This window comes from Dromiciops gliroides, chromosome 3 (genome assembly GCF_019393635.1).
Source record: "Dromiciops gliroides isolate mDroGli1 chromosome 3, mDroGli1.pri, whole genome shotgun sequence".
Lineage (NCBI taxonomy): Eukaryota > Metazoa > Chordata > Mammalia > Microbiotheria > Microbiotheriidae > Dromiciops > Dromiciops gliroides.
In genome coordinates, this window is record NC_057863.1 from 248,915,063 (window position 1) to 248,937,038 (window position 21,976).

A 21,976-nucleotide genomic window follows, 5' to 3' on the forward strand; every position below is an offset into this window, starting at 1 on the left:
ATCTTCCTTGTTGCTGAAGAAACTTTCTATAGTTGTAAACTTTCTTTGCTTGCTCATCTTCCCATCTTTTACTTCACTTTTAACTCCCCACTGAGGGGCCCTGCTTCTAGGCTGCACAACTGTCTGCAGCTTCAGAGGGTCCCAGGTGTTTTGGTTTGAGGGAGGGCAGGTTTTTCTCTCGACTTGCCTGTTCTCTGGTCCGAAGATAACCTCAAGCCAACTTTCTAGTTAACCAGCCAGCAGAGTGCTGTGGTGGTTTTTAGCTTCCATGAGCCTGCCCCCCTCCCCAACTTGTGTCCCTCCCCCACCTGTGCCTTCCCTGCCCTGCTCAGGATTTCTTCCTGGTTCCCTGCTGGGGTGGGACAGAGGAATTCCTTCCTAGGTCCTGCTGATACCCCTGCATTTCCCCCCCACCCCCCACCCCGCCTGCCGTTCAGCCCTCTCACCTGACCGCAAGCTCAGTTCTAGAAGACGCTGGTGCTGCAGCTGATTGAGAGGCTCCGGCTTGTTCCTCTGGTGCGACATGTCTGGGGTTGCTGTCGGTGTGATCTCAGGGTTGGACTTTACCAGTGGTTCAGCATGGCCCCCTTTAATCTGTCTATGGCTGGAAAATAATCTCAGCCCGTATTTTTGTGGGTTTTTCTTCTCCAGGGGTTCTTTTATTGCTGTTTTTGGGGGTAATTGTATCAGGAGCTCTGTGCATTTCATGTCTTTCCTCCACTATCTTAGCTACACCCCTCTTAAATTTCTAATACTAAAGAATATTTCCCCAGGTTTTCTGTTTTCTTGGCTAAACATACCTAGTTCCTTCTTGTATAACATGGTTTCCAGTCCTCTCACTGTGACCTTATGGTTTCACTTCAGTTTGTCAGTAGCCTTTTGGATTGCAATGATGTGTGCATATTGACTATAGCCCCCAAAACTCCACATGTCTTTTTCATACAAACTTGGGCTCACAAATGATAATTTCAGCCTGTATTTGTACCATTTTTTTAAACTAAAGGCAAAACTTATCATTTATCCTTCTTAGACTGCTGAGATCTTTTTGGATCCCAATTGTATCATCCAGTGTTCTAGCTATCCCTTTGCAGATCTATTATATCTGTAACTGTGATGCACCTGCTGTTTAGGCCTTTACATAAGCCATTTAGAACAATGTGAACAGCCCATGGACAAAGGTAGGTCTCCGAAGCATCCATCTAGAGACATCTCTGCAAATTGACATTTACCCGTCTACAATGGTTACCCTTAGCCCTTTGGTGCTCAGCCAGTGATCAGTCCACCTAACCAACCAATCCACAAGTCACATTTCTCCATCTTATCTGCAAATACTATATCAATAAATGTCTTGCTAAAATAATAGGTTTATGTCTCAGGCATTCCCTTGGTCTACCAGTTGTGTGTTTTCATTTGCCCTATTATTTGAATGAATCTCAGTAAAATCCCTAATCCTTAGCATTAATGTACTGTACTCCGCTTTGAACTTTATTTGTAAGTAGTTGAAAAAAATGTGGCTTAGAAAGTAGATTCTCTCCCCCCCCCTTTCCCATGGATTGTAAATATATTTTGCTTGTTATACTTTTTTTCTGTTTCTTTTTCTTAAAAGAAGAAGAGTTTTTGATTGCATGGGGTACATGTTTCATTCTGATTGCTTCCCTTGTCACATTTTTAGGAAGCAGAATTTTTCTGTGTCTAAATGACAAATAATATATTAGTCCACACATGGGATATAAATAAACACTGTCTGACTCCAGACTTAACAATGGTATTTATGATCATTTTCTCTGGGATTTCCATATTCTACTCTTTATGTAGTTTGGGTTCATTATGCTTATTTTATCGACAATACAATTTTCTCTTTTCAATCTCATGTTTAATGGTGAAAATATTGCCCAAGATTGCCCGGAATTGTCTGGTTGTGGGTGGAAGGTTAATAATAGAAACGTTGTCAATTTGAAAATCCACGTGAATTTGTAAAGAACTATTGAATGTGCCTGGCATAGACTGTGAAAGAATTTGAAAATTCATGTGTTCTAGAAGGAAAATTAGTATTCAGCCCTGACACCAACAAAAAGTACCTCTATTACCTCTGCAAATATGAGTTATAGTTAAGGTTGACTAAGTTGGGGGCAGCTAGGTGGTGCAGTGGATAGAGCACCGGCCCTGGAGTCAGGAGTACCTGAGTTCAAATCCGGCCTCAGACACTTAACACTTACTAGCTGTGTGACCCTGGGCAAGTCACTTAACCCCAATTGCCTCACTTAAAAAAAAAAATGTTGACTAAGTTGGCCTCCTCCCTGTTCCATGTCCAGGCAATGGATGACTCAGGGATACTGATTTATGCAAGCATAGAAAAAGTAGAATTAATAGGAGGTGTCTCTTCCTTAGGAAGTGATCTGTCTTCCCTCTCCCACCCCACTTTTGCAGTTGTGACCTCCTTTCCCTTGTTTCTTAAGCCAGCAAGCCCAGAAAATTATCTCTGCTAGAGGAGTCAGTGGGCAAAGCAGTTATGTCTGAGTCTGGGAGAGAAGATCAAGGGCTATGGTGCGCTGCTAAGAAATGACGTAGGCAGTATTTTTCAAAGAAACAAAGATGATTGGGACCCAGACAATGGATGTGAGGGAAGAGGAGGGTAATTGAGGTGTGGGAGGAGAGTGTACTAGTGTGGGTGGATGACTGTGTGTACCAATGTATGATATAGTGGGTAGGTGGTAGGAGTAACTATAATAGAGACAGGATGAAGATGAAAGAAAAATGAAGAGGAGGTGGGGGGGGGCAGGGGTTGCTACTTTGTAAATCAGTGACCTTTACTGGGAAATATATTGTGACTCGTTGTAAATCAAATAAATCAAACAGACATGGTGAAAGAAATCAAAAGAACTTACCAGTTTTCACATTTAAAGTAGGGAAAAGGCAAGAAAAATCAAGTGAAAGCCCTATCTAAGATGTGAAAGACAATGCTGGTGTCTCACCAATTCTTTTGGGCTAGTCGTCTGCCTTCTCTGGGCCTCAGTTAGTCCTATATGTAGAATGTGAGAGTTAAACCGTTAGACTATCTCAGAGTCAGTTTCAAACTCTAGCATTCTGTGACCATTTCCTGATTTTCAGTTTTATTTCTGGGACAAAAATCTGTGTCAGTTCTTTTGTATATGGCGATAATAGCTGACATTTGTATAATGCTTTTAAGATTTTTAGAACATTTACCTTACAACTTCTTGAAGTAGGTAGGACAGTGTTATCATATTTCACAAATGAGGAAACTACAGTGTGGAGAAATCTTGCGGCTTATGTGTGATCACACTATTAACTAGTGTCTGAACCTGAACACACACACTAAGATAACTCTAATGCACTGTGTTAAATAACACATACCTATAGTTACTAAACAAAGTTTAGTGTTAGGTCCAAGAGAAAAAGAGAATTTTGTTTGTTTTTTGTTTTGTTTTTCTTTTGGGGCACAATGAGGGTTAAGTGACTTGCCCAGGGTCACACAGCTAGTAAGTGTCAAGTGTCTGAGGCTGGATTTGAACTTAGGTCCTCCTGAATCCAGGGCCAGTGCTTTATCCACTGTGCCACCTAGCTGCCCCCGAAAAAGAGAATTTCTAACCCTTCCACTCCCTACCTCACCTTGGGAAAGAGAATGGGTATCAAGAAAGACTTCTTGGAGAAGGTGGCATTTGAGTTGAATTTTAAAGGCATGTGGGAATTCAGCAGGAAGGAGGGGAGCACATTTCAATCATAGGGAAAGCATTTAAAATGTTATGGCACAGGGCAGCTAGGTGGAGCAGTGGATGGAGTACTGGCCCTGGAGTCAGGAGTACCTGAGTTCAAATCTGGCCTCAGACACTTAACACTTACTAGCTGTGTGACCCTGGGCAAGTCACTTAACCCCAATTGCCTCACTTAAAAAAAAAAAGTATATATATGTATATATATATATGTATATATATATGTATATATATATATATATATATATTATGGCACTGGACTTGTTCATTGTAGCTTTGTTTAAGCAGTATATTATGCTTTTAATATGCCAAGTTTCTCAACTTTGAATATATTATGTCCCCATTGGGCTAGTAGATTTCCTCAGTGCAGTATTGTCTGAGATGAAGGCTGTGGTTTTCACTGAGTTGACATGCCCCAAACTGTTCTTTGACAGTCTACATGAAAATGGGAAAAAAGCTGCACTCTATAAAGAAAATCTATTGCTGCGTGGATGTACCATTAGAAATACAGAAGAGGTAACAGGAATAGTCATCTATGCAGGTAGGAGTTGGCTATTTTTGTGCTGTATCAAAATTATCCATATTAATTTTAGTAATTATCAAAGGTGCCAAGTTGTTATCAGTCCTTACCAAGATTTCACGATTTAATTACAGGACATGAGACTAAAGCTTTGCTAAACAACAGCGGGCCACGTTACAAGCGGAGTAAGCTCGAAAGACAAATGAATATGGATGTCCTTTGGTGTGTCCTTATACTCATAGTCATGTGTCTATTTTCAGCCATTGGTAAGTTATCTTTATAGAAACAAATTTAAGCCAGAATTCTTTGAAAACTTAGCCTCCAAAGTAAAATTTTAATGAAGTCTTTAAAGAAGATACCAACACAACCCCTTTTTAAAAATCCGAATGTTGTTATTCATCTAAATGTGATTTCAAAGTGGTATTTTTCTTCTTTCACTTTTACCTTTCATGTGTAAACATCAAATAGATTTGGCCTTACTGGTAGAATTATTTAGGTTTGGGATGGAAGTGCTGATAATAGGAATTCTGTCATCCTGGAAATCCAAGTCTATTTTCTTTCCATGTGTATTCAGGACAAATTATGGCATGAATAAGAATTCATGTGAGTTTGTATTTCATTTTTAACTTCTCAAGGATAGTGATAGGGACTACTACACTGGTGATTTTTGAAACTGATTTTAAAAAAACAAAACAAAAATACCCTCCTTCTACTAATGCATGCCAGCACCTCCTTGCTATTTATAATCGTAGATATCTTCCTGGAATATTAAGAGGTTAAAGAACTTGCCTGGGATCACACAGCCAAAGTGTGTCAGAAGTGGGCCTCATACTCAAGTCTTCCTGGCTTCAAGGCCAACTCTTATCTGTTATTTGACAGCTCCTCTCCAAAATTTCTTCTCATGACCAAAGGGAAAATGTATATATTCTTATCAACTGGTAGTCAAAGATGAATAATATTTAAGGTTGTCTCAGTCATCCTTACTCCCACTATATGTCTTAGCTTTGGATGTAGATTTATTGATTAGAGAGCTAGAGATGATTCATTCTAATTATTGCCAGTCCTAGAAATCAAAGAAATGCCTTCAGTGGTACAGAGGGAAAGCTCCCTTCACTTTGCAGTGAAGGCTAGCAGGTATGTCTACATTCAGACACAGTGCTATAGCTGTTGCTGAATACAACCTGAGAGACAGTATGCCTCTCAAAACAGCCTCTGTGGCTTGTGTAAGTAGTTATCACTTACTCAAAAAGTACAACGTGCTGAAGTGCATCGCTGTGACACATAATCCCTTTCTTCTAGGAACCTGACATTGTAAGCTGGCAGGTCTCATATAATTCATATTTTCTTTAGCAATTCAGCAATTTAAGTTCCAACAATGGGTGGATAGGAGGAGGGTGGGTATTAGTGTTTCCAGCAATTTAATCTTAATTTCCCAGGAGAATCATATATTTTTATCCTTCCTCTTCTAACAAAACAGGCGCAAAATGCCAATATATAATATGACAAAATCATGTTGTTCTGACCTTATTTAAACATAGGTTGCTTTCTAAACAATACATTTTCATTTCCACCAGAAATATTGCTTCAGTTAGTTGAATGACATTTCTTTTCACACCATATTGCAGGTCATGGACTGTGGGTGTGGCAGCATGGAGAAAGAGAGAAACCATTATTTCATGTCCCAGAGTCGGATGGCAGCTATTTGTCTCCAGTTCTAGCTTCTGTCTATTTATTTTTGACAATGATAATAGCTCTTCAGGTAATAGTCTTAAATTCAACATAATAATTATTCTGTTTTTTCAAAACGGAACTCATTCATTAATCTAAGATTTTCCCAAAGGCCACCTGTAGATATATGAAATCAAAATAATCAAAAAGCACATTTGTCTCAAAAGTTACTTGTCAACTTATAGAAATTTCCTTGTGTGGTCTATTCATGGGTAATCTGGAGGTTAAAGTTTTCTTATTGCTTCTCTGAAAATCCTCATGCCTTGATTTTTTCCTGTTCCCTGTATCTTCTTGCCTATACTCATAATAATTATCAAATCTCCTAATCAGAAAGTATGGTATGTCCAAAAAAAAAAAAAAAAAGGGAGCCCTCCAGCCTGATAAGAAAAATGAGGCTTTGCTGCATTGCAAATAGCTTGTGGGACTTTGAATGGAAAATATTTCATTAGACCTCTCACAGAAGGAGAACAAAGTAATTGCCTCTTAATTATGTGTGTTGAATACCAGTAAACAATCATATTTAGCATCTCAAATTAGTCTTCTTAAAAAACATACTCAAATTGTATCATGGTTCTTGGCTGGTGGCACTGTGGTTATCCCATCTACAAATTTGAGTTTTACCAAGCAAATCTGGTTCAGCTGGATTTCAAAATATCCCTATTTCAATGCTTATGAATGAAGAATTTCATGGTGCTTGTTTTATAAATTTTCAAGCTATTGCTGAAAATATTTTCCTGAAAAAGTATACGTTGTAACAATCATAAAACTAGCCCATCATTTAACTAGTACAAAAAATCAAGAACTGAAAAGATTGCTTTTTTTCTGTAAGATATGGCTTCATTCATTGCATTTTTCTGTGACTGGAGAGATTTACCTTTTGCTGTGAATGTATGTAAAACTTGGGGGTTAGAATAACATTTTAATGCAAGATTTCTTTTGCTTATGCAGAACTCTGACTGTACCATGTGTTTTTTCTCCTCTCTCTCTCTCTCTCTCTTTCCTTTCCTAGCTTTTCTCAAGTCCAACTTATTATTCGAAAATGCTTGCTTCTATCCAAGCCATGATTATCACACTTCCAGATATAATAATGGATTTCCGCTCTGCAGTTGCATCATAGGCTTTCCTAGTTTATAACAGTAAATCCTTTGTCAATATTCTAATAACTTTTCAATATTGACTCTAAGCCAACTTATTTAAACTCTTGAAGGTACAGTATAGTCCCTACTTATTTATGGTTTTAGTGTTTTGTAAAGTTGAATAGATTAGATCAATTCAATATCCTACATCTATTCTTTCCAACTCATTCATGTACTTTGTTTCTCTCTTCTAGGTTCTAATCCCAATTTCTTTATATGTTTCCATTGAAATTGTCAAAATATGTCAAGTATTTTTTATTCACCAAGATAAAGAACTATATGATGAAGAAACAGACTCTCAACTACAGTGTCGAGCCCTGAATATCACAGAAGATTTAGGACAGATACAGTATATTTTCTCAGATAAAACTGGTACACTCACTGAAAACAAGATGGTTTTCCGAAGATGCACAGTCTCTGGCATAGAATATTCACATGATGCTAATGGTGAGTTATGGTTTGCCATGTTGTCTAATGATTTTGTTTCATTTTTTCCCTAACATTCAAGGTGATGCCAAACAGGGAACCAGTTGTGAAACAACAATCTTAAGTATTTGCTAACTTAGTTATCTAAGGATGACATGTGTAAGAGAGTTGAATTTTGAACAGTTCCCTAACCCAGAAAGTCTAAAATTGTAACTGTGTAGGATTCTTCCATCATTGTGGAAATTTTGTTTAAAAGTAACAAATCAGGGCAGCTAGGTGGCACAGTGGATAAAGCACCAGCCCTGGATTCAGGAGGACCTGAGTTCAAATTCGGCCTCAGACCCTTGACACTTACTAGCTGTGTGACCCTGGGCAATTCACTTAACCCTCATTGCTCCACAAAAAAAACAAAAGAAAAAACCAACCAAACAAGTAAAAGTAATAAATCATGGGATTTGGTTTTCTCGATTAAGTTAAGTGGACTCTGCCTCCCAACCCTTTCCTGTCTTTTGGAGTTTTATTCCTGTCTAATCACATCAGTGAAACCATCAGCTTTTTGAGCAACGTGGAGAGGAGAGAATATTATGATAAGCGTTCCAGTGCTGTGTACTATGGTAGGTCAGCCAAATATTGGGAGGGACAGTTGGCACTTTTAAATAATTAACCATCTTCATCTATAACCATTTGTACCTCCTAACAGGACAAATTTTCTTTCTTGTAATAGCATCAAAGAACATCATCTTGTTAAACCTGAAATGAACACAGACAGGAATAAAGCATATTGATCGTGATGGAGAATTACTCTTGGGAAAGATTTAACTGAAAGAATCTATTTCAGATGTCAAGTTTTACATGGTCAAATGATGTATCTTCTGTGATTCGGGAGGAAAAAACCAATTTGTTAATCCCTACAAATGAAACTAGAGTTTTCTAGCTAAAGAGGTCATGAAATGAAAAGTAGGAATGACTTTTTCTTTCTTTCTTTTCTTTCTTTTTTTTCTTTTTTAGTGAGGCAACTGGGGTTAAGTGACTTGCCCAGGGTCCCACAGCTAGTAAATGTCAAATGTCTGAGGCCACATTTGAACTTAGGTCCTCCTGACTCCAGGGCCAGTGCTCTATCCACTGTACCACCTAGCTGCCCCTAGGAATGACTTCAAATTGGATCAAGAGGCCACATCTAAAGACCCTGTGTCTCATGGTGGAACTTTATTTAGAATTACTGATTAGTGAGGGATTAGGAAGAAGTGCTTAGGAAATCATGCTTGGCATAGGAAGAACACCCACTCTGCCTTCCATGAAAGAATGTGCTGACTCTGCAAGGAGAATAAAAGAAAGGCCATTTTCTTTTCATATCAGGCTACCACTGATGAGGAAGTAGTACCTAGTGCAAGTTGCCTTTCAACAAGGCTATTAATGGTCATTCAGTCAAAAAAAAATTTATGAAAAACCTACTGGGTGCCAGATACTGGGGATACCAAACCAAAATGACACAGTTCCTGCCCTCAGGGAATTTATATTCTACTGTGGAGATAAATTAGGATAAAAAGTCTCTCTGAAAATTATTGCCTCAATAGAATTAAGACAGTGGAAAGAAGAAACACAACTTCTTATCTTCTGGATTTAATGGGTCACATTATGAATATTGTTAAATTGTATATATTTAATAAATGCCTACCATAGTCTAGGCACTGTGCTTAATCAGTGAGGATACAGAAAAAGGCATGGTTTGGGGGAAAGATAATGAAGTCTGCTTTGGACATACTGAGTTTAAGATGTCTATAGGACATCCAGCTGGAGAGGCAAGATTGAAGGTCAGCAGAAAAGTTGGGTCAGGGTAGGTAGAGTTGAGAATCATCAGCGTAAAGATTTGTAATTAAATCCATGGAAAACTGATGATATTAACAAAATTTGGAGGGAAGCTATGGTAAGGGAGCATGACCTGGATGGATAGTGAGCAAGGGAGACTAAGGAAGAGTGGTCAGATAGTTAGGCATTAAGAATTGGGAGATGGGGGCAGCTAGGTGGCACAGTGGATAAAGCACCAGCCCTGGATTCAGGAGGACCTGAATTCAAATCCAGCCTGACACTTACTAGCTGCGTGACCTTGGGCAAGTCACTTAACCCCCATTGCTGCCCCCCCCCCCAAAAAAAGAAGAAATAAAGAATAGGGAGATACTAACTAGTGTCCTGAAAATCTAAGGAGGAGAGTGTGACCAACAGTGCCTGAGGCTGCAGAGGGGTCATGGTGAATGAAGATTGAGAAAAGGTCATTTGCATTTGGCATTGAAAGGATTTGGCAATTAAAGTGATCTTTGGTAAATTTGGAGAGGGCAAATTGGGTGAAATAAGGTCAGAAGCTAGACTCTAAGCATTTTAGAAGAGAGTGATAGGACAGAAAGTGGAGGCCTTTTGTAGGAGTTTAGCTACAAAGGGTAGAAGAAACATAGGTGATAGTTGTGGGGATAGAAGGACAAATAAGGTTTTTTGGGTGGTTCTTGGTTTTTGTTTTTGAGGATGGGAGAGACACTGGCATGTTTGTAGGCAGTAGGGAATGAACCAAAAGACAGGGAAAGATTGATAATGTAACGATTGGAATGACGCCACCTGCTGGAGATTTACTGTAGAAAAGATCTGCCATGAAAGGAAGGTCTTTGAGGGCAAGCCCATGCGTCTTTTCTTTGGCGTCAGGAAGTGAAGTTGGCTGGTGGGAGGAGGAAGGAGGAGGAAGGGGGAGGCAGGCGCTCTGTCTCTTTCTCTTTCCTTTGGACTCTGATGGAGAGCGGAGCTAGAAATGTGCTCTCCCTTTAATAGATGAATGTAGGCCTTTCTCTCTCTCTTTACCAAATTCTTATTCTCCTTAATAAATGCTTAAAAGCCTAACTCTTGCTAAAGCTTATAATTTATTGGCGACCACTCATTAGATATTTTAGACAGACTAGCTAGAATTTTAGCCCTTAACAATAATAAGTGAAAGAGTGGGGATGACAGAGGGGGAAATATGTTAGAGGAGATGAGATGGAATAGGATCACTTAAATAAGTAGAAGGGTTAGCCTTGGTAAGGACTCAGGCTGCTTCATCGTGTGAAACAGAAATGAAGGAGCAGAAAGTGGCAAAAGGCATCTGAAGAAGAAGGAGCTTACAGCAAATAACCCACAAAATATGAGGCAGGGCTCTCAGCTGAGAGGGTGGTGGGGAAAGGAGCCATGAGTGGTTTAAGGAGGGATGACAAGGCTTGTCAGAACCACTGGGGAGAATGGTATAGTGAGTCAGTAAGGAAGGCAGAAAAGGATTGCTACTAGGTGGCGCAATGGATAAAGCACGGCCCTGGATTCAGGAGGACCTGAGTTCAAATCCAGCTTCAGACTCTTGGTACTAGCTGTGTGACCCTGGGCAAGTCACTTAACCCTCATTGCCCCTACAAAAAAAAAAAAAGGAAAAGAAAAGGATTGCTTAGAAGCAGTGAGAAGAGCACATTCAAGGCTGTGTAACTTAAATGTGTTTCAGACCTAATCAGAACAGTTGTGTGATTTTTCTCCACCTTCATTCAGCAGCATAAATACAGGAGCAAGGATGGCAAATGACAGGAGTGATCTAAGACTAAGGCTTAACAGGGCATAATTGGTGATATGAAGAGGCTGCTAGAATTCAAGAGGGGAGGATAATGCAGTTGAATTGGCACCCCTAAAAGTCAAGATGGGGAAGAGAGAAGAGTGGCTACTGCAGGGAAAATGGCCAAGGAGAGAACTGAGGGGTCAAGGGATTGGAGGGCATGGTGTGGGTGAAAAGTAAGGTGTTTTTTTCTTTTTTCTTTTTTTAAGTGAGGCAATTGGGGTTAAGTGACCTTGGGGTCACACAGCTGGTAAGTGTCAAGTGTCTGAGGCTGGATTTGCACTCAGGTCCTCATGAATCCAGGGCCGGTGCTCTATCCACTGCACCACCTAGCTGCCTCATTTTTTTCTAATAATAAACATTTTTATCTATAGTTTTAAGATACAAATTTTATCCCTTCTTCCTCCTTCCCCTCTCCCCATCCTGAGGTAGTAAAAAATCAGATGTGGGTTATACATGTATGATTATGTAAAACATTACCATATTAGTCATTTTGTAAAGAAAACTCGAATAAAAGAAAAAATGAAAGAAAGTGACAAATAGCATGCTTCAGTCTGTTTTCCATTAATGTCAGTTCTTTCTTTGGAGATGGATTTTTTGCTTCATCATTAGTCCTTTGGGATTGTCTTAGATCATTGTATTGCTGACAATAGTTAAGTCATTGACAGTTCTTCATCAAATAACACTGCTCTCTGTACACAACATTCTCCTGGTTTTGCTCACTTCACTATACATCCGTTCATACAAGTCTTTCCAGGCCTTTGTGAAATCATCCTTCTTGTCTTTTCTTGTAGCACAATCCATCACCATCATACACCACAGTTTGTTTAGCCATACTCCAATTGATGGGCATTCCCTTGATTTCCAATTCTTAGCCACCACAAAAAGAGTTGCTATAAATATTTTTGTACAAATAGGTCTTTTTCTCTTTTTTGGGGATGTCTTTGGGATATAAACCTAGGGGTATGCACAGTTCTATAGCCCTTTGGGCATAGTTCCAAATTGTTTTCCAGAATGATCTTTTCACAACTCCACCAACAGTGGATTAACATCCCAGTCTTCCCATATCCCCTCCAGCATCCAATATTTTCTTTTTTTGTTATATTAGTCACTCTGATAGGTATGAGGTGATAGCTCAGAGTTGTTTTAATGTGCATTTCTCTAATTTTATCTAATCAATAATGATTTAGAGCATTTGTTCATATGATTATAGATAGCTTTGATTTTTTTGTTTTGTTTTGTTTTGTTTTGCGGGGCAGTGGGGCTTAAGTGACTTGCCCGGGGTCACACAGCTAACACGTGTCAAGTGTCTGAGGCCAGATTTGAACTCAGGTACTCCTGAATCCAGGGCCAGTGCTTTATCCACTGTGCCATCTAGCTGCCCCAGCTTTGATTTTTTTGAAAACTGCCTATTCATATCCTTTGACTTTTTATCAATTGGGGAATGACTTGTATTATTTATAAATTTTACTCAGTTCTCTATATATTTGAGAAATGAGGTCTTTATCAGAGATACTTATTTCAAAAATTCTTTCTCAGTTTTCTGCTTCCCTTATAATCTTGGTTACATTAGTTTTATTTGTGCAAAAACTTTTTAATTTTATATAATCACAGTTATTTAGCTTATATTTTGTATTGCTCTCTATATCTCCTTTGGTCCTAAATTCTTCCTCTGTCCATAAATCTGACAGAAAAACTATTCCGTACTCTCTGAATTTGCTTATGGTATCACCCTTTATGTGTAAATCATGTACCCATTTTGAACTTATTTTAGTATATTGTGTGAGGTGTTGGCCTATACTTAGTTTCTGCCATATTGTTTTCTAGTTTTCCCAGCACTTCTTGTCAAATAATGATTTTTTGTTCCAAAAGCTTGTATCTTTGGGTTTATCATATACAAGATTACTATAGTCATTTACTATACTGTAATTCCTACCACTGATCCACCTCTCTATTTCTAAGAGTAAGGTTTTTTAGGGAAAGTAGAGGAAAAAGTGAAAAGTTAATAGGTTATGGTCAGATACGGGGATTTCAGAGTCCTTGATAGTGCAAAGCCAAATTGAGAAGGTCTTAAACTGACAAGCAGAGGAGTCGATATTTTGTACTAAAGATACTGAGGAGCCAGAGAACCTCCTTGAGCAGAGGTCAGACGTATTTTAGTTATATTAATTTGGCAGGTATTTAGCCATAGGCTATTGGCAGGAGGAGACTGGATGCAGGCAAATCAATTAAAGAAGTTAGCGTCATTGCTCAAACAAGAGGCAATAAGCAGAAGTAAGGGGATGTATTATGAGCTTAGACAGACTTTGGGAAAAGGGCCTAGTGTGCTATGGTCTGTGGGATCACAAAGAGTCAGACACAACTGAAAACAACTTAACAACAAAAAATATTATAAATGGTAGAATATTTTCCACTCTTGGTATTGGGAGTTTCTTCACTAGGAGTTTCCTATACTATTCAAATCAATGGTTTAGACTCCCCTCTCAGAATCACATTCTGCATTTTTTCAAACTTTCAGTAATTTTCAACTATAAAAAGTCTCCACAAACTCTATACATCTCTCTGAAATTAAATTTATGAGACACATGTTCTTCTCTAGGAAATTCATCATTGATAATGAAAGAACGGAGAGTAACGTCACGTGAGCTGTGCAATTATACTTCCATATCACATCTGATCGTACAGCCAGGAAGTGACCTGGGGTTCTGAACACTGTCAATAGAGCATCAGCTCTGATGGGGCTTACAGAGCTGGAAAGGAGAGACTCTGGGAGATGAATTCAGAAACTGTTATAGTGGTTCATGTGAAAATACGGACCCAGTCAACAAAAAAGAACATTTATTAAGTGCTTCCCATATGCAAGACACCGTTAAAGTTCAGGGAATACAAATGCAAGTAGAAAAAAAGATAATTCCTGCCTTTGCTCTAATAGGGGAAGATAACATGTAAAAGGAAGCTAAAAAAGAGGACGGTGAGGAAGGGGGAAGTGACCAATGTACCTTCTGGGGGTGGGCATGGTAGAGAAGGTCTGGAACACAGCCTAAGGATGAATGAAGAATGTCATCTAATGACAGACAATAGCCAAATCTGACCACAGAGAATGAATAGCAACTGACTTATGGCATTCCTCAGAATAAGTTAGCAAATGAAGAACCATTGGTAGGATGAGTGGTACTCCTAATTTTTGCCAAAATTTTTCATTCAGTGTGATTTTGCAGAGAATGCGATGGAAGGGATATTGTGCTACAATGGCCTAGACTCCTTGACCAAACCACATTCCCTCTTGGGTTTCCTCCCACATGTGGCTAATATTTTGCTCTCTGCCCCTCTCCCAACAGCTCGGCGCATAGCTATGTACCAGGAGGCTGACTCTGAGGAGGAGGAAGCTGCTCCTAAGGGAGGGACACTGTCCCAGCGGGGCAGCATCGGTAGTCACCAAAGCGTCAAGGTGGTGCACAGAACCCAGAGCACCAAATCCCACAGACGGACAGGCAGCCGTGCTGAAGCAAAGAGAGCCAGCATTCTATCCAAACACACTGCCTTCAGCAGCCCAATGGTTAGTCATGTATGACAAGGGGGTGGGGGGTGGGGAAGGATTTGGCCAATTTGAGCTCTTGCTCAAGCAGCAGTTATTTTAAAATTAAGAAACCAGGTTGCTTCTGGGAAGGTGGAATGGAATAACACTGGGTTTTTTCATGGTGTCTCTTTTTTCCTCCTTTATTAGTTTTAAGGGAAAAATGTTTTCTTCCACTTTACGCCCAGGAATCACCTCATTCTTATTTTTGGTTCCCCTAACCACCTCCCTCCATTGCCCACTTTTTTTCAGAAAGCTGAAAGATTGCATAGCTGCTTTGCTATGATGTCTAAACATGGGTTCCAGGGCCTTAAAAGCCCTCCAGACAGATTGACATTGTCAGGAAACTCATGCCGCCAAATGAAATAAATAAGTTGAATTGGGTTTGACAGGTACAAATAAGCAAAAATCCTAATAAAGGGGGGGGGGTAAGCATCAAACCAAATAAATATGACTCTGCCAGCTGCCTAAATACCACAGACCACCACCCATGGGGACGTCTCCAGGAGAAGCGCCAACCTCTCAAAATGACTTTTCCATTCCTGAAATGTTCCAGTCTAACAACTGCCAGGAAGACTATTCTGGAACAGTCTGCACTTACCCAGAGGTTCTCCAATTTGTTTCTCTTCCTATAAACCATTGAGAAGTTGCTGTTTTCCAAAGGGGTGGTCGTTTCCATGCTGCTGACAATAGCTCTAGGCAAGGATGCTTTCAGAAAGGACAGAATGTAAATGACCTCATGGTGGCTTTTGGAAGTTAGTACAAGATGCAAACTGAAAAGCAGCAGCATTATATTTCTAAGTTCTTCATCCCCTTCCCCTTCTTCCTCTTCCTCCTCCTTCTTCTTCCCCCCCTGCTTTGAGGTTGGTGACCTTGCATAGCCCTCCCTCACTTAAATCCAATTTACTGTAAGTCATGACATCGCCCTGATGTCATGGTCCTCTTTGGGAACAAAGGACAAAACAAATGTATAGACCTTTAATGCTTTGATGGATACATGATGTTATTGATGTAGATACTTTTCCCAACGATATAGATTGCACCCCCTCCAAACTTTATCATTCCTTTCTAGATTTTTCTCCTAAATCCTCCATGGAGGATTTGCCTGTTATTCCTTCCCCTCAAGAAGCTTACTGCCATCTAATGGGTAGGTCATTGGTAACCTATAGCAACCTCCTTCAGTTCATCATTTGCCTTTATTGCCCTTTGGGGAGCAGGTATGCTTCAGAGGTGTCAAGCAAAATAACATCAGTAATAACAATGCCACTGAAATACCACTCATCATACATTATTCATTTATTTCTAGGAAAAGGACATTACGCCTGATCCAAAACTGTTTGAAAAGGTAAATGAATGTGCCAGGTGTCTGGAGGTCATGAGAAACCAGGAAAAGTCATTATCCCATCTCACCCCAGAACTCGCTGACATCTTTGACTTCTTTATAGCCCTGACTATCTGCAATACCGTGGTAGTGACAGCCCCCAATCAGCCACGGCACAAGGTAAGTTCCAGCTGGGTCACTGTGAAGTCACGGCCTCTACACTCTGCTCACAGTCTTCCAAAATTTTAGGTGGCATGACGTGCGTGAAAGGCGATGATCTTTTTGTGGTGTAATTCTTAGTACTAATTAATAATAATAGCATTTGATTTCATTAATAACAAATAGTGTTTTAAGGTTTGCAAAGGACTTTACAAATATAATAGCTAACGATTGTTAACATTTCCATAGTGCTAGTAAGTCACAGCTAATAAGTGTCAAGTGTCTGAGGCCGTATTTGATCTCAGGTCCTCCTGAATTCAGGGCTGGTGCTTTATCCACTGTGCCACTTAGCTGCCTCCCTAGCACCTACATTTTTGAGATAAAGAAACAGAGTTAGACAACAAGGAAATGACTTGTCCAGGCTCACATAGCTAGTAAGCATCTCAGGCTAAATTTGAACTCAGGTCTTACAGACTCCAGATCTAGTTCTCTATCCATTGCCGCCAGACAAAGATTTATGTATATTAACTATACTTCAAATCAGGAATAAAACTTTGATATTTGGTTTTTTCTCCCAGTATTTACATATTCCAATTTCAAGCCTTGGTTATCAAGGCTAAATTCCATGGCAGGAGAAAATTAAGACTCAGATGCAGCAGGCAAACTACCTGTCCATCAATAAAATAAAAGATGAATGAATGAATGAAAGAAAAGATGAATGAAAAGATGAATACAAAGTCTGTGCAGGCAGATGGTCAAAACTGAGTACAGTTATGTTAGGCATACCAGAAGGAATGGGTAAGAAGTGAACTTTAAGTAAGCAGCTTTGCTCAGTATCCCAGGATGGAACAAGAGCCCAAGTAAACATGGATTCTTAAGTAAACACACTGCAATCAGCATCCAAGTACAGTCATCCTTTCCACATCCCGACTTTCCCCATTGCAGTTTTGATATATTGTGGGTCAGCATAAAAATTAAATGGGAATTTGGGGGGTGGGAGTTTTGCAAAAGCCACAGCAACACACAAAGGCCAATAGATGATGCAGGAAAAAATATTTTTACTTAACATCTACCTACCTATAACCTATAACCAAATACTTAACCCAGATCTTCATAATAGGGTACTATAAACACTCTGTAAAAGAAAAGGAAAAAATTCAGACTTCTACTTTGGTATGAAGGGAGGGCCCAAAAACTATATGGATTTTCCAGATCATGGAGGCATACACCCCTAACCCCACTTCATTGTGGAAGGGATAACTGTGTAGGGACCAAACAGGAGGAAATGGGTATGGGTATGCAGAAAATTTGAGACAGAGGTAACAGGGACCTATTAGGACCTACCACTGACAAAAAAAGTTCACACAAACTACACCCTAGTTTTATAACTGTCAATACAAAAGGGAAAAAGGCTTTCTGCCTTTTCCCATGATCTCCTAGGCCTTTTGTGGGTAAACGCAATTTCAAGCACTTATAAACTAGAAGCTGAAGAAGTCAAGGCCTCTCTCAGCCCTCCCTTGGTTGTCATAGCAGCTGCCTGTCTAGAGCAGAGAGGTCTAAGCATTAAGTCACACAGGATCTCAGTTCCATCATTCAGGGTGACATGGTTGGGAAATAAGTCTTGGGCTCTCGTGGGGAGGTTGAAACATAGCAAGAGCCTATTTTTCTTTTTTTTTTTCTATTCTGTTGCTAAATTTTACTTTAAAGTTTCTAAGAATTTTTTTTTTCAAGTGAGTCTTTTATGGATGGAGAGTGACTGAGAATTTTCCCATTTGACTCTGAGGTTGTATTAATATTAAAGATGCAGCCTAATGTAATGGAAAGAGAGCTGGGCTGGGAGGCCAGAGACCTACATTCTCCTCCCACCTGTGCTATTAAAACTCTTTGTTCCACCTTGGAAAAAAATCACTTCAACTCTCTGGGCCTCAGTAGACTCCCTAGTTTCCTTCAAGATGCACTGCCTTATATAAGAAGTCTTTCCTAGTCCCCCCAGTCAATAGAGTCCTCCCCAATCCCCCAATTACTTTATATCTGACATATAGATAAATGTACATGATGTCTCCTTTAGTGGAATGTAGGTCTTTTGAGAGTAAAGACCCTTTCACCTTAGTATTCCCAGCACCTAGCACATAGAAGACAGTTCAATTCATCAAACACTTGAATACAGGCACTGGGGTGGGGGAACTGGGACACGGGGTGGGGAGAAGTACCAGGACAAAAATTTTTAAAAATGAGTGCTTTCTAGATCTAAAATACTATGATTCTACATATCACACAACCAAATTGTTTAAAATGGGGAATATCTGTAATACCCTATTGACTTTTTTTAAAATTTTGGGCAAGGCAACAAGGGTTAAGTGACTTGCCCAGGGTCACACAGCTGGCAAGTGTCAAGCATCTGAGGCCAGATTTCAACTCAGGTCTTGCTGAATCCAGGGCCGGTGCTTTATCTGCTGTGCCACCTAGCTGTCCCCACAACTGATAGTATTTCTGAGAGCAGAGATGCTCATATAGCAGAATGGACTGTTTTACTTTTCTGTTTTGCTTGCACAAACCAAATGGAGAAAAGTTGATGAGAGATGATTTAGAAGAAGAAATTGTGCCCCCAAGATCAGAACCTCTGACTCGCCCCCTCTGCTAGAGTTCACATTCTTGGAGTTGATTTGGACAAATCAGGATTGGTCCACTTTTTGAAACCTACCACAATCAATATTGGGAAAGAATAGATATTACGTAGGCAATATCTCTTGCTCAATTTTTAACTTAAAGAAAAGAAACCGATAGGACTATTCCTTTCTTTAAGTTGTTCAGTCATATCTGACTCTTCATGACCCCATTTGGAGTTTTCTTGGCAAAGATACTGGACTGGTTTGCCATTTCCTTCTCCAGCTCATTTTACATATGAGGAAACCAAGGCAAATGGGGTTTAATAACTTGACCAGGGTCACACAAGCTAATAAAATGTCTGAGGCTGTATTTGAACTGAGGAAGATGTGTCTTCCTGATTCCAGACCAAGTACTCTGCTGCGCCACCTGTTTTCCCTACTGTTCCTAAGAAAGAAATGCTGAATTTTTGTTGGTTCATCTTCTTCTTCCCCCTTCCCCCCTCCCCCCTCCCCCCTCCTCCTCCTCCTCCTCCTCCTCCTCCCCCTCCTCCTCCCCTTCCTTCTTCTTCTTCTTTAGGTGGGGCATTGAGGGTTAAGTGACTTGCCCAGGGTCACACAGCTAGTAAGTGTTAAGTGTCTGAGGTCAGATTTGAACCCAGGTCCTTCTGAATCCAGGGCATTGCTTTATCCACTGAGCCACCTAGCTGCCCCCTGGATTTTCACTGCAATGTTTTGTTTTGTTTTGTTTTCTGAGCAGCCATCCTTGCTCCTCCTGAAGATGACTAACCATTTAACCCTTGTACTAGTGTCTAGGGTTTGATATAATTAATCAAACAAGTCAAGGTTTCTCATCTCTTTGCATTTCTCCTACTGGCAGGTGAGAGTTCGGTTTGAGCTGAAGTCACCAGTGAAGACTATCGAAGATTTCATCCGAAGATTCACCCCTAGTCGCCTGACCTCTGGGTCTAACAGTGGAAGCTCCTCCAGTCTTTCTACCAGCAAATCGAGCCACAAAACGGGCTCTAGCTTTCTGTCCACGGAGAGTGCCCTGCTCAAGCTGGAAGCAAGGCTGACCCGCTCCTCCCCAAAGATAAATACCAACGGGTACGGGGTGCAGCCCACAGGCGGCTGGGCAACTGAGAACGGGCTCAAGGAGGGCGAGCTTCGCTATGAGGCTGAGAGTCCCGATGAAGCTGCTCTCGTCTACGCAGCCAGAGCCTACAACTGCTCTCTGGTCGGCAGGCTTCCTGACCAAGTTTCTGTAGAACTCCCTCACCTGGGGAGGTTAACATTTGAGCTTTTACACACGCTGGGCTTTGACTCCATCAGGAAGAGGATGTCAGTGGTGATTCGGCATCCCCTCACGGATGAAATCAACGTCTATACCAAAGGGGCGGATTCAGTGATGATGGATCTCCTTCTGCCTTGTTCTTCAGGTATTATTCTGTTTCCATTCAGTTTTAGTCTCATTATTTAGGTGTGCATTAAGAAAAATTGCTAGGGGCAGCTGGGTGGCTTGGTGCATAGAGCACTGGCCCTGGAGTCAGGAGGACCCGAGTTCAAATCTGGCCTCACATTCTTGCTAGCTGTGTGACCCTGGGCAAGTCACTCAACCCTGAATTGCTCAAAAAGAAAAGAAAAATGCCTTCATAGAGCTCTGCCTTGATGCTGGGGGCTGGACTAAATGGAGTTCCCTTTCAAGTCCTAGAGCTGTAAAGGGGATTATAAATGTAGATTGTATTTTTCTTGGCACAGGGGAAAAGAGATCTGGGCTCTAGAACTGGCTTAGATTAGCTTTGGGAATTGAACTAATAAATCCATCTCTTTATATTCTTTATCTGTATAATGAAAGGTTTGAAATACAAGGTTTTTAAAGTCCCTTTCAGCTCTTACAGTTGATAACTTATAATAAAAGCATAATTTTAAAGGAAAAATACTACCAATCTCTTGCACTGAACCTTTACCCCAGAAACTTGAGTATTTCATGGAAAAAACCCCAACATTTTTATGAATTGGTTTTTGAAAACAACAAACTGTATCCAGACTTTGAACAGTAGTGACCTTGGACAGGTCATATAACCTCTATGGGTTTTAGTTTTCATAGCTGCAAAATGAGGATACTAGACCATATAGGCTCTCAGGTTCTTTCTACAAATAGTATAATTCTCTTATTTGCTGTCAGTTACCTATTATCCCGATGTTTTCAATGCATAATTAAGAAACCTATGGATAGCTATAGTTTTATTTCCAGTTATGACACTTCTGTGTTCCAGTTTCTGGCTGCCATTTTGCTTTCTCATCAGGGTTATGAAAGACCTGGTCATCTACTCTTTGATTTTTTTATTCAGTCTTGTTTCAGTCTTGTCTCACTCTTCATGACCCCATTTGTGGTTTTCTTGGCAAAAATACCAGAATAGTTGGCCATTTTCTACTCCAGCTTATTTTACAGATGGGGAAACTGAGGGAAATGGGGTAAAGTGACTTGGCCAGGGTCATGTAGCTAATAAATGTCTGAAGCTAGATTTGAACTCAGGAAGATGATTCTTCTTGCCTCCAGATCTGGCACTCTATGCACTATGGCTCCACCTAGTTGTCCATCTACTCTTTGTATAGATTCTCTATTGATAGAAGGGCAGCTTGGAGAAGGATTTTAAGAATTATTGCTATTTGTTAGCTAATAAATTCAGAAGCCTGGAGGGTAATGAGGTTGACCTAAAAGGTAAGTAAAAGGCAATAGAGAGAATCTCCCAGTAGCTGCAATCTGCTTCTTTAATTATGATTATTTTAGTGCTTGTGAGCATATATTTCATTGAAGTGTTAGAGCACAGCATTTATGGACTTGCAGCTGTAGCTTCAGAAGTGTAGTACACATTCTAAGATTTTTAAAAGGCAAGCAGAAAATGCAGGCCCTGCCCTCAGGTGTCTTACCAGAATACAGGATTCAGAAATACAGTCCAAACAGTAGCCCTAGCAGTGTGATGGGACACCTGATATCATCTAGGTAGACATCTCTGTGGCGGGGGGCTTCCTTCTTTCACGTCTGTCTGGGCTTGTCGACAAGTATGTGTAAATTGTGATGCCCAAAAGGGCTTATTGATTAATTTTCAAAGTACTGGTTTTCTCATGAGAGATCATTTTAACCAGAGCATCTCTAGGGTTTGATCCAAT

The 21,976-nt window shown here is 40.1% G+C and overlaps 1 protein-coding gene across 1 annotated transcript in view; it reads left to right on the forward strand.

The window, feature by feature from the left end:
- The window catches only part of ATP10A (ATPase phospholipid transporting 10A (putative)), a 285,446-nt gene that overhangs the window by 217,290 nt on the left and 46,180 nt on the right, over positions 1-21,976 (forward strand). Inside the window, exons 4-10 of the mRNA XM_043990920.1 lie at positions 4,163-4,269; positions 4,383-4,514; positions 5,874-6,007; positions 7,307-7,559; positions 14,487-14,704; positions 16,029-16,223; positions 19,686-20,244. Of these exons, the coding sequence (XP_043846855.1) occupies positions 4,163-4,269; positions 4,383-4,514; positions 5,874-6,007; positions 7,307-7,559; positions 14,487-14,704; positions 16,029-16,223; positions 19,686-20,244 (1,598 nt within the window). The remainder of the gene's footprint in view (positions 1-4,162; positions 4,270-4,382; positions 4,515-5,873; positions 6,008-7,306; positions 7,560-14,486; positions 14,705-16,028; positions 16,224-19,685; positions 20,245-21,976) is intronic.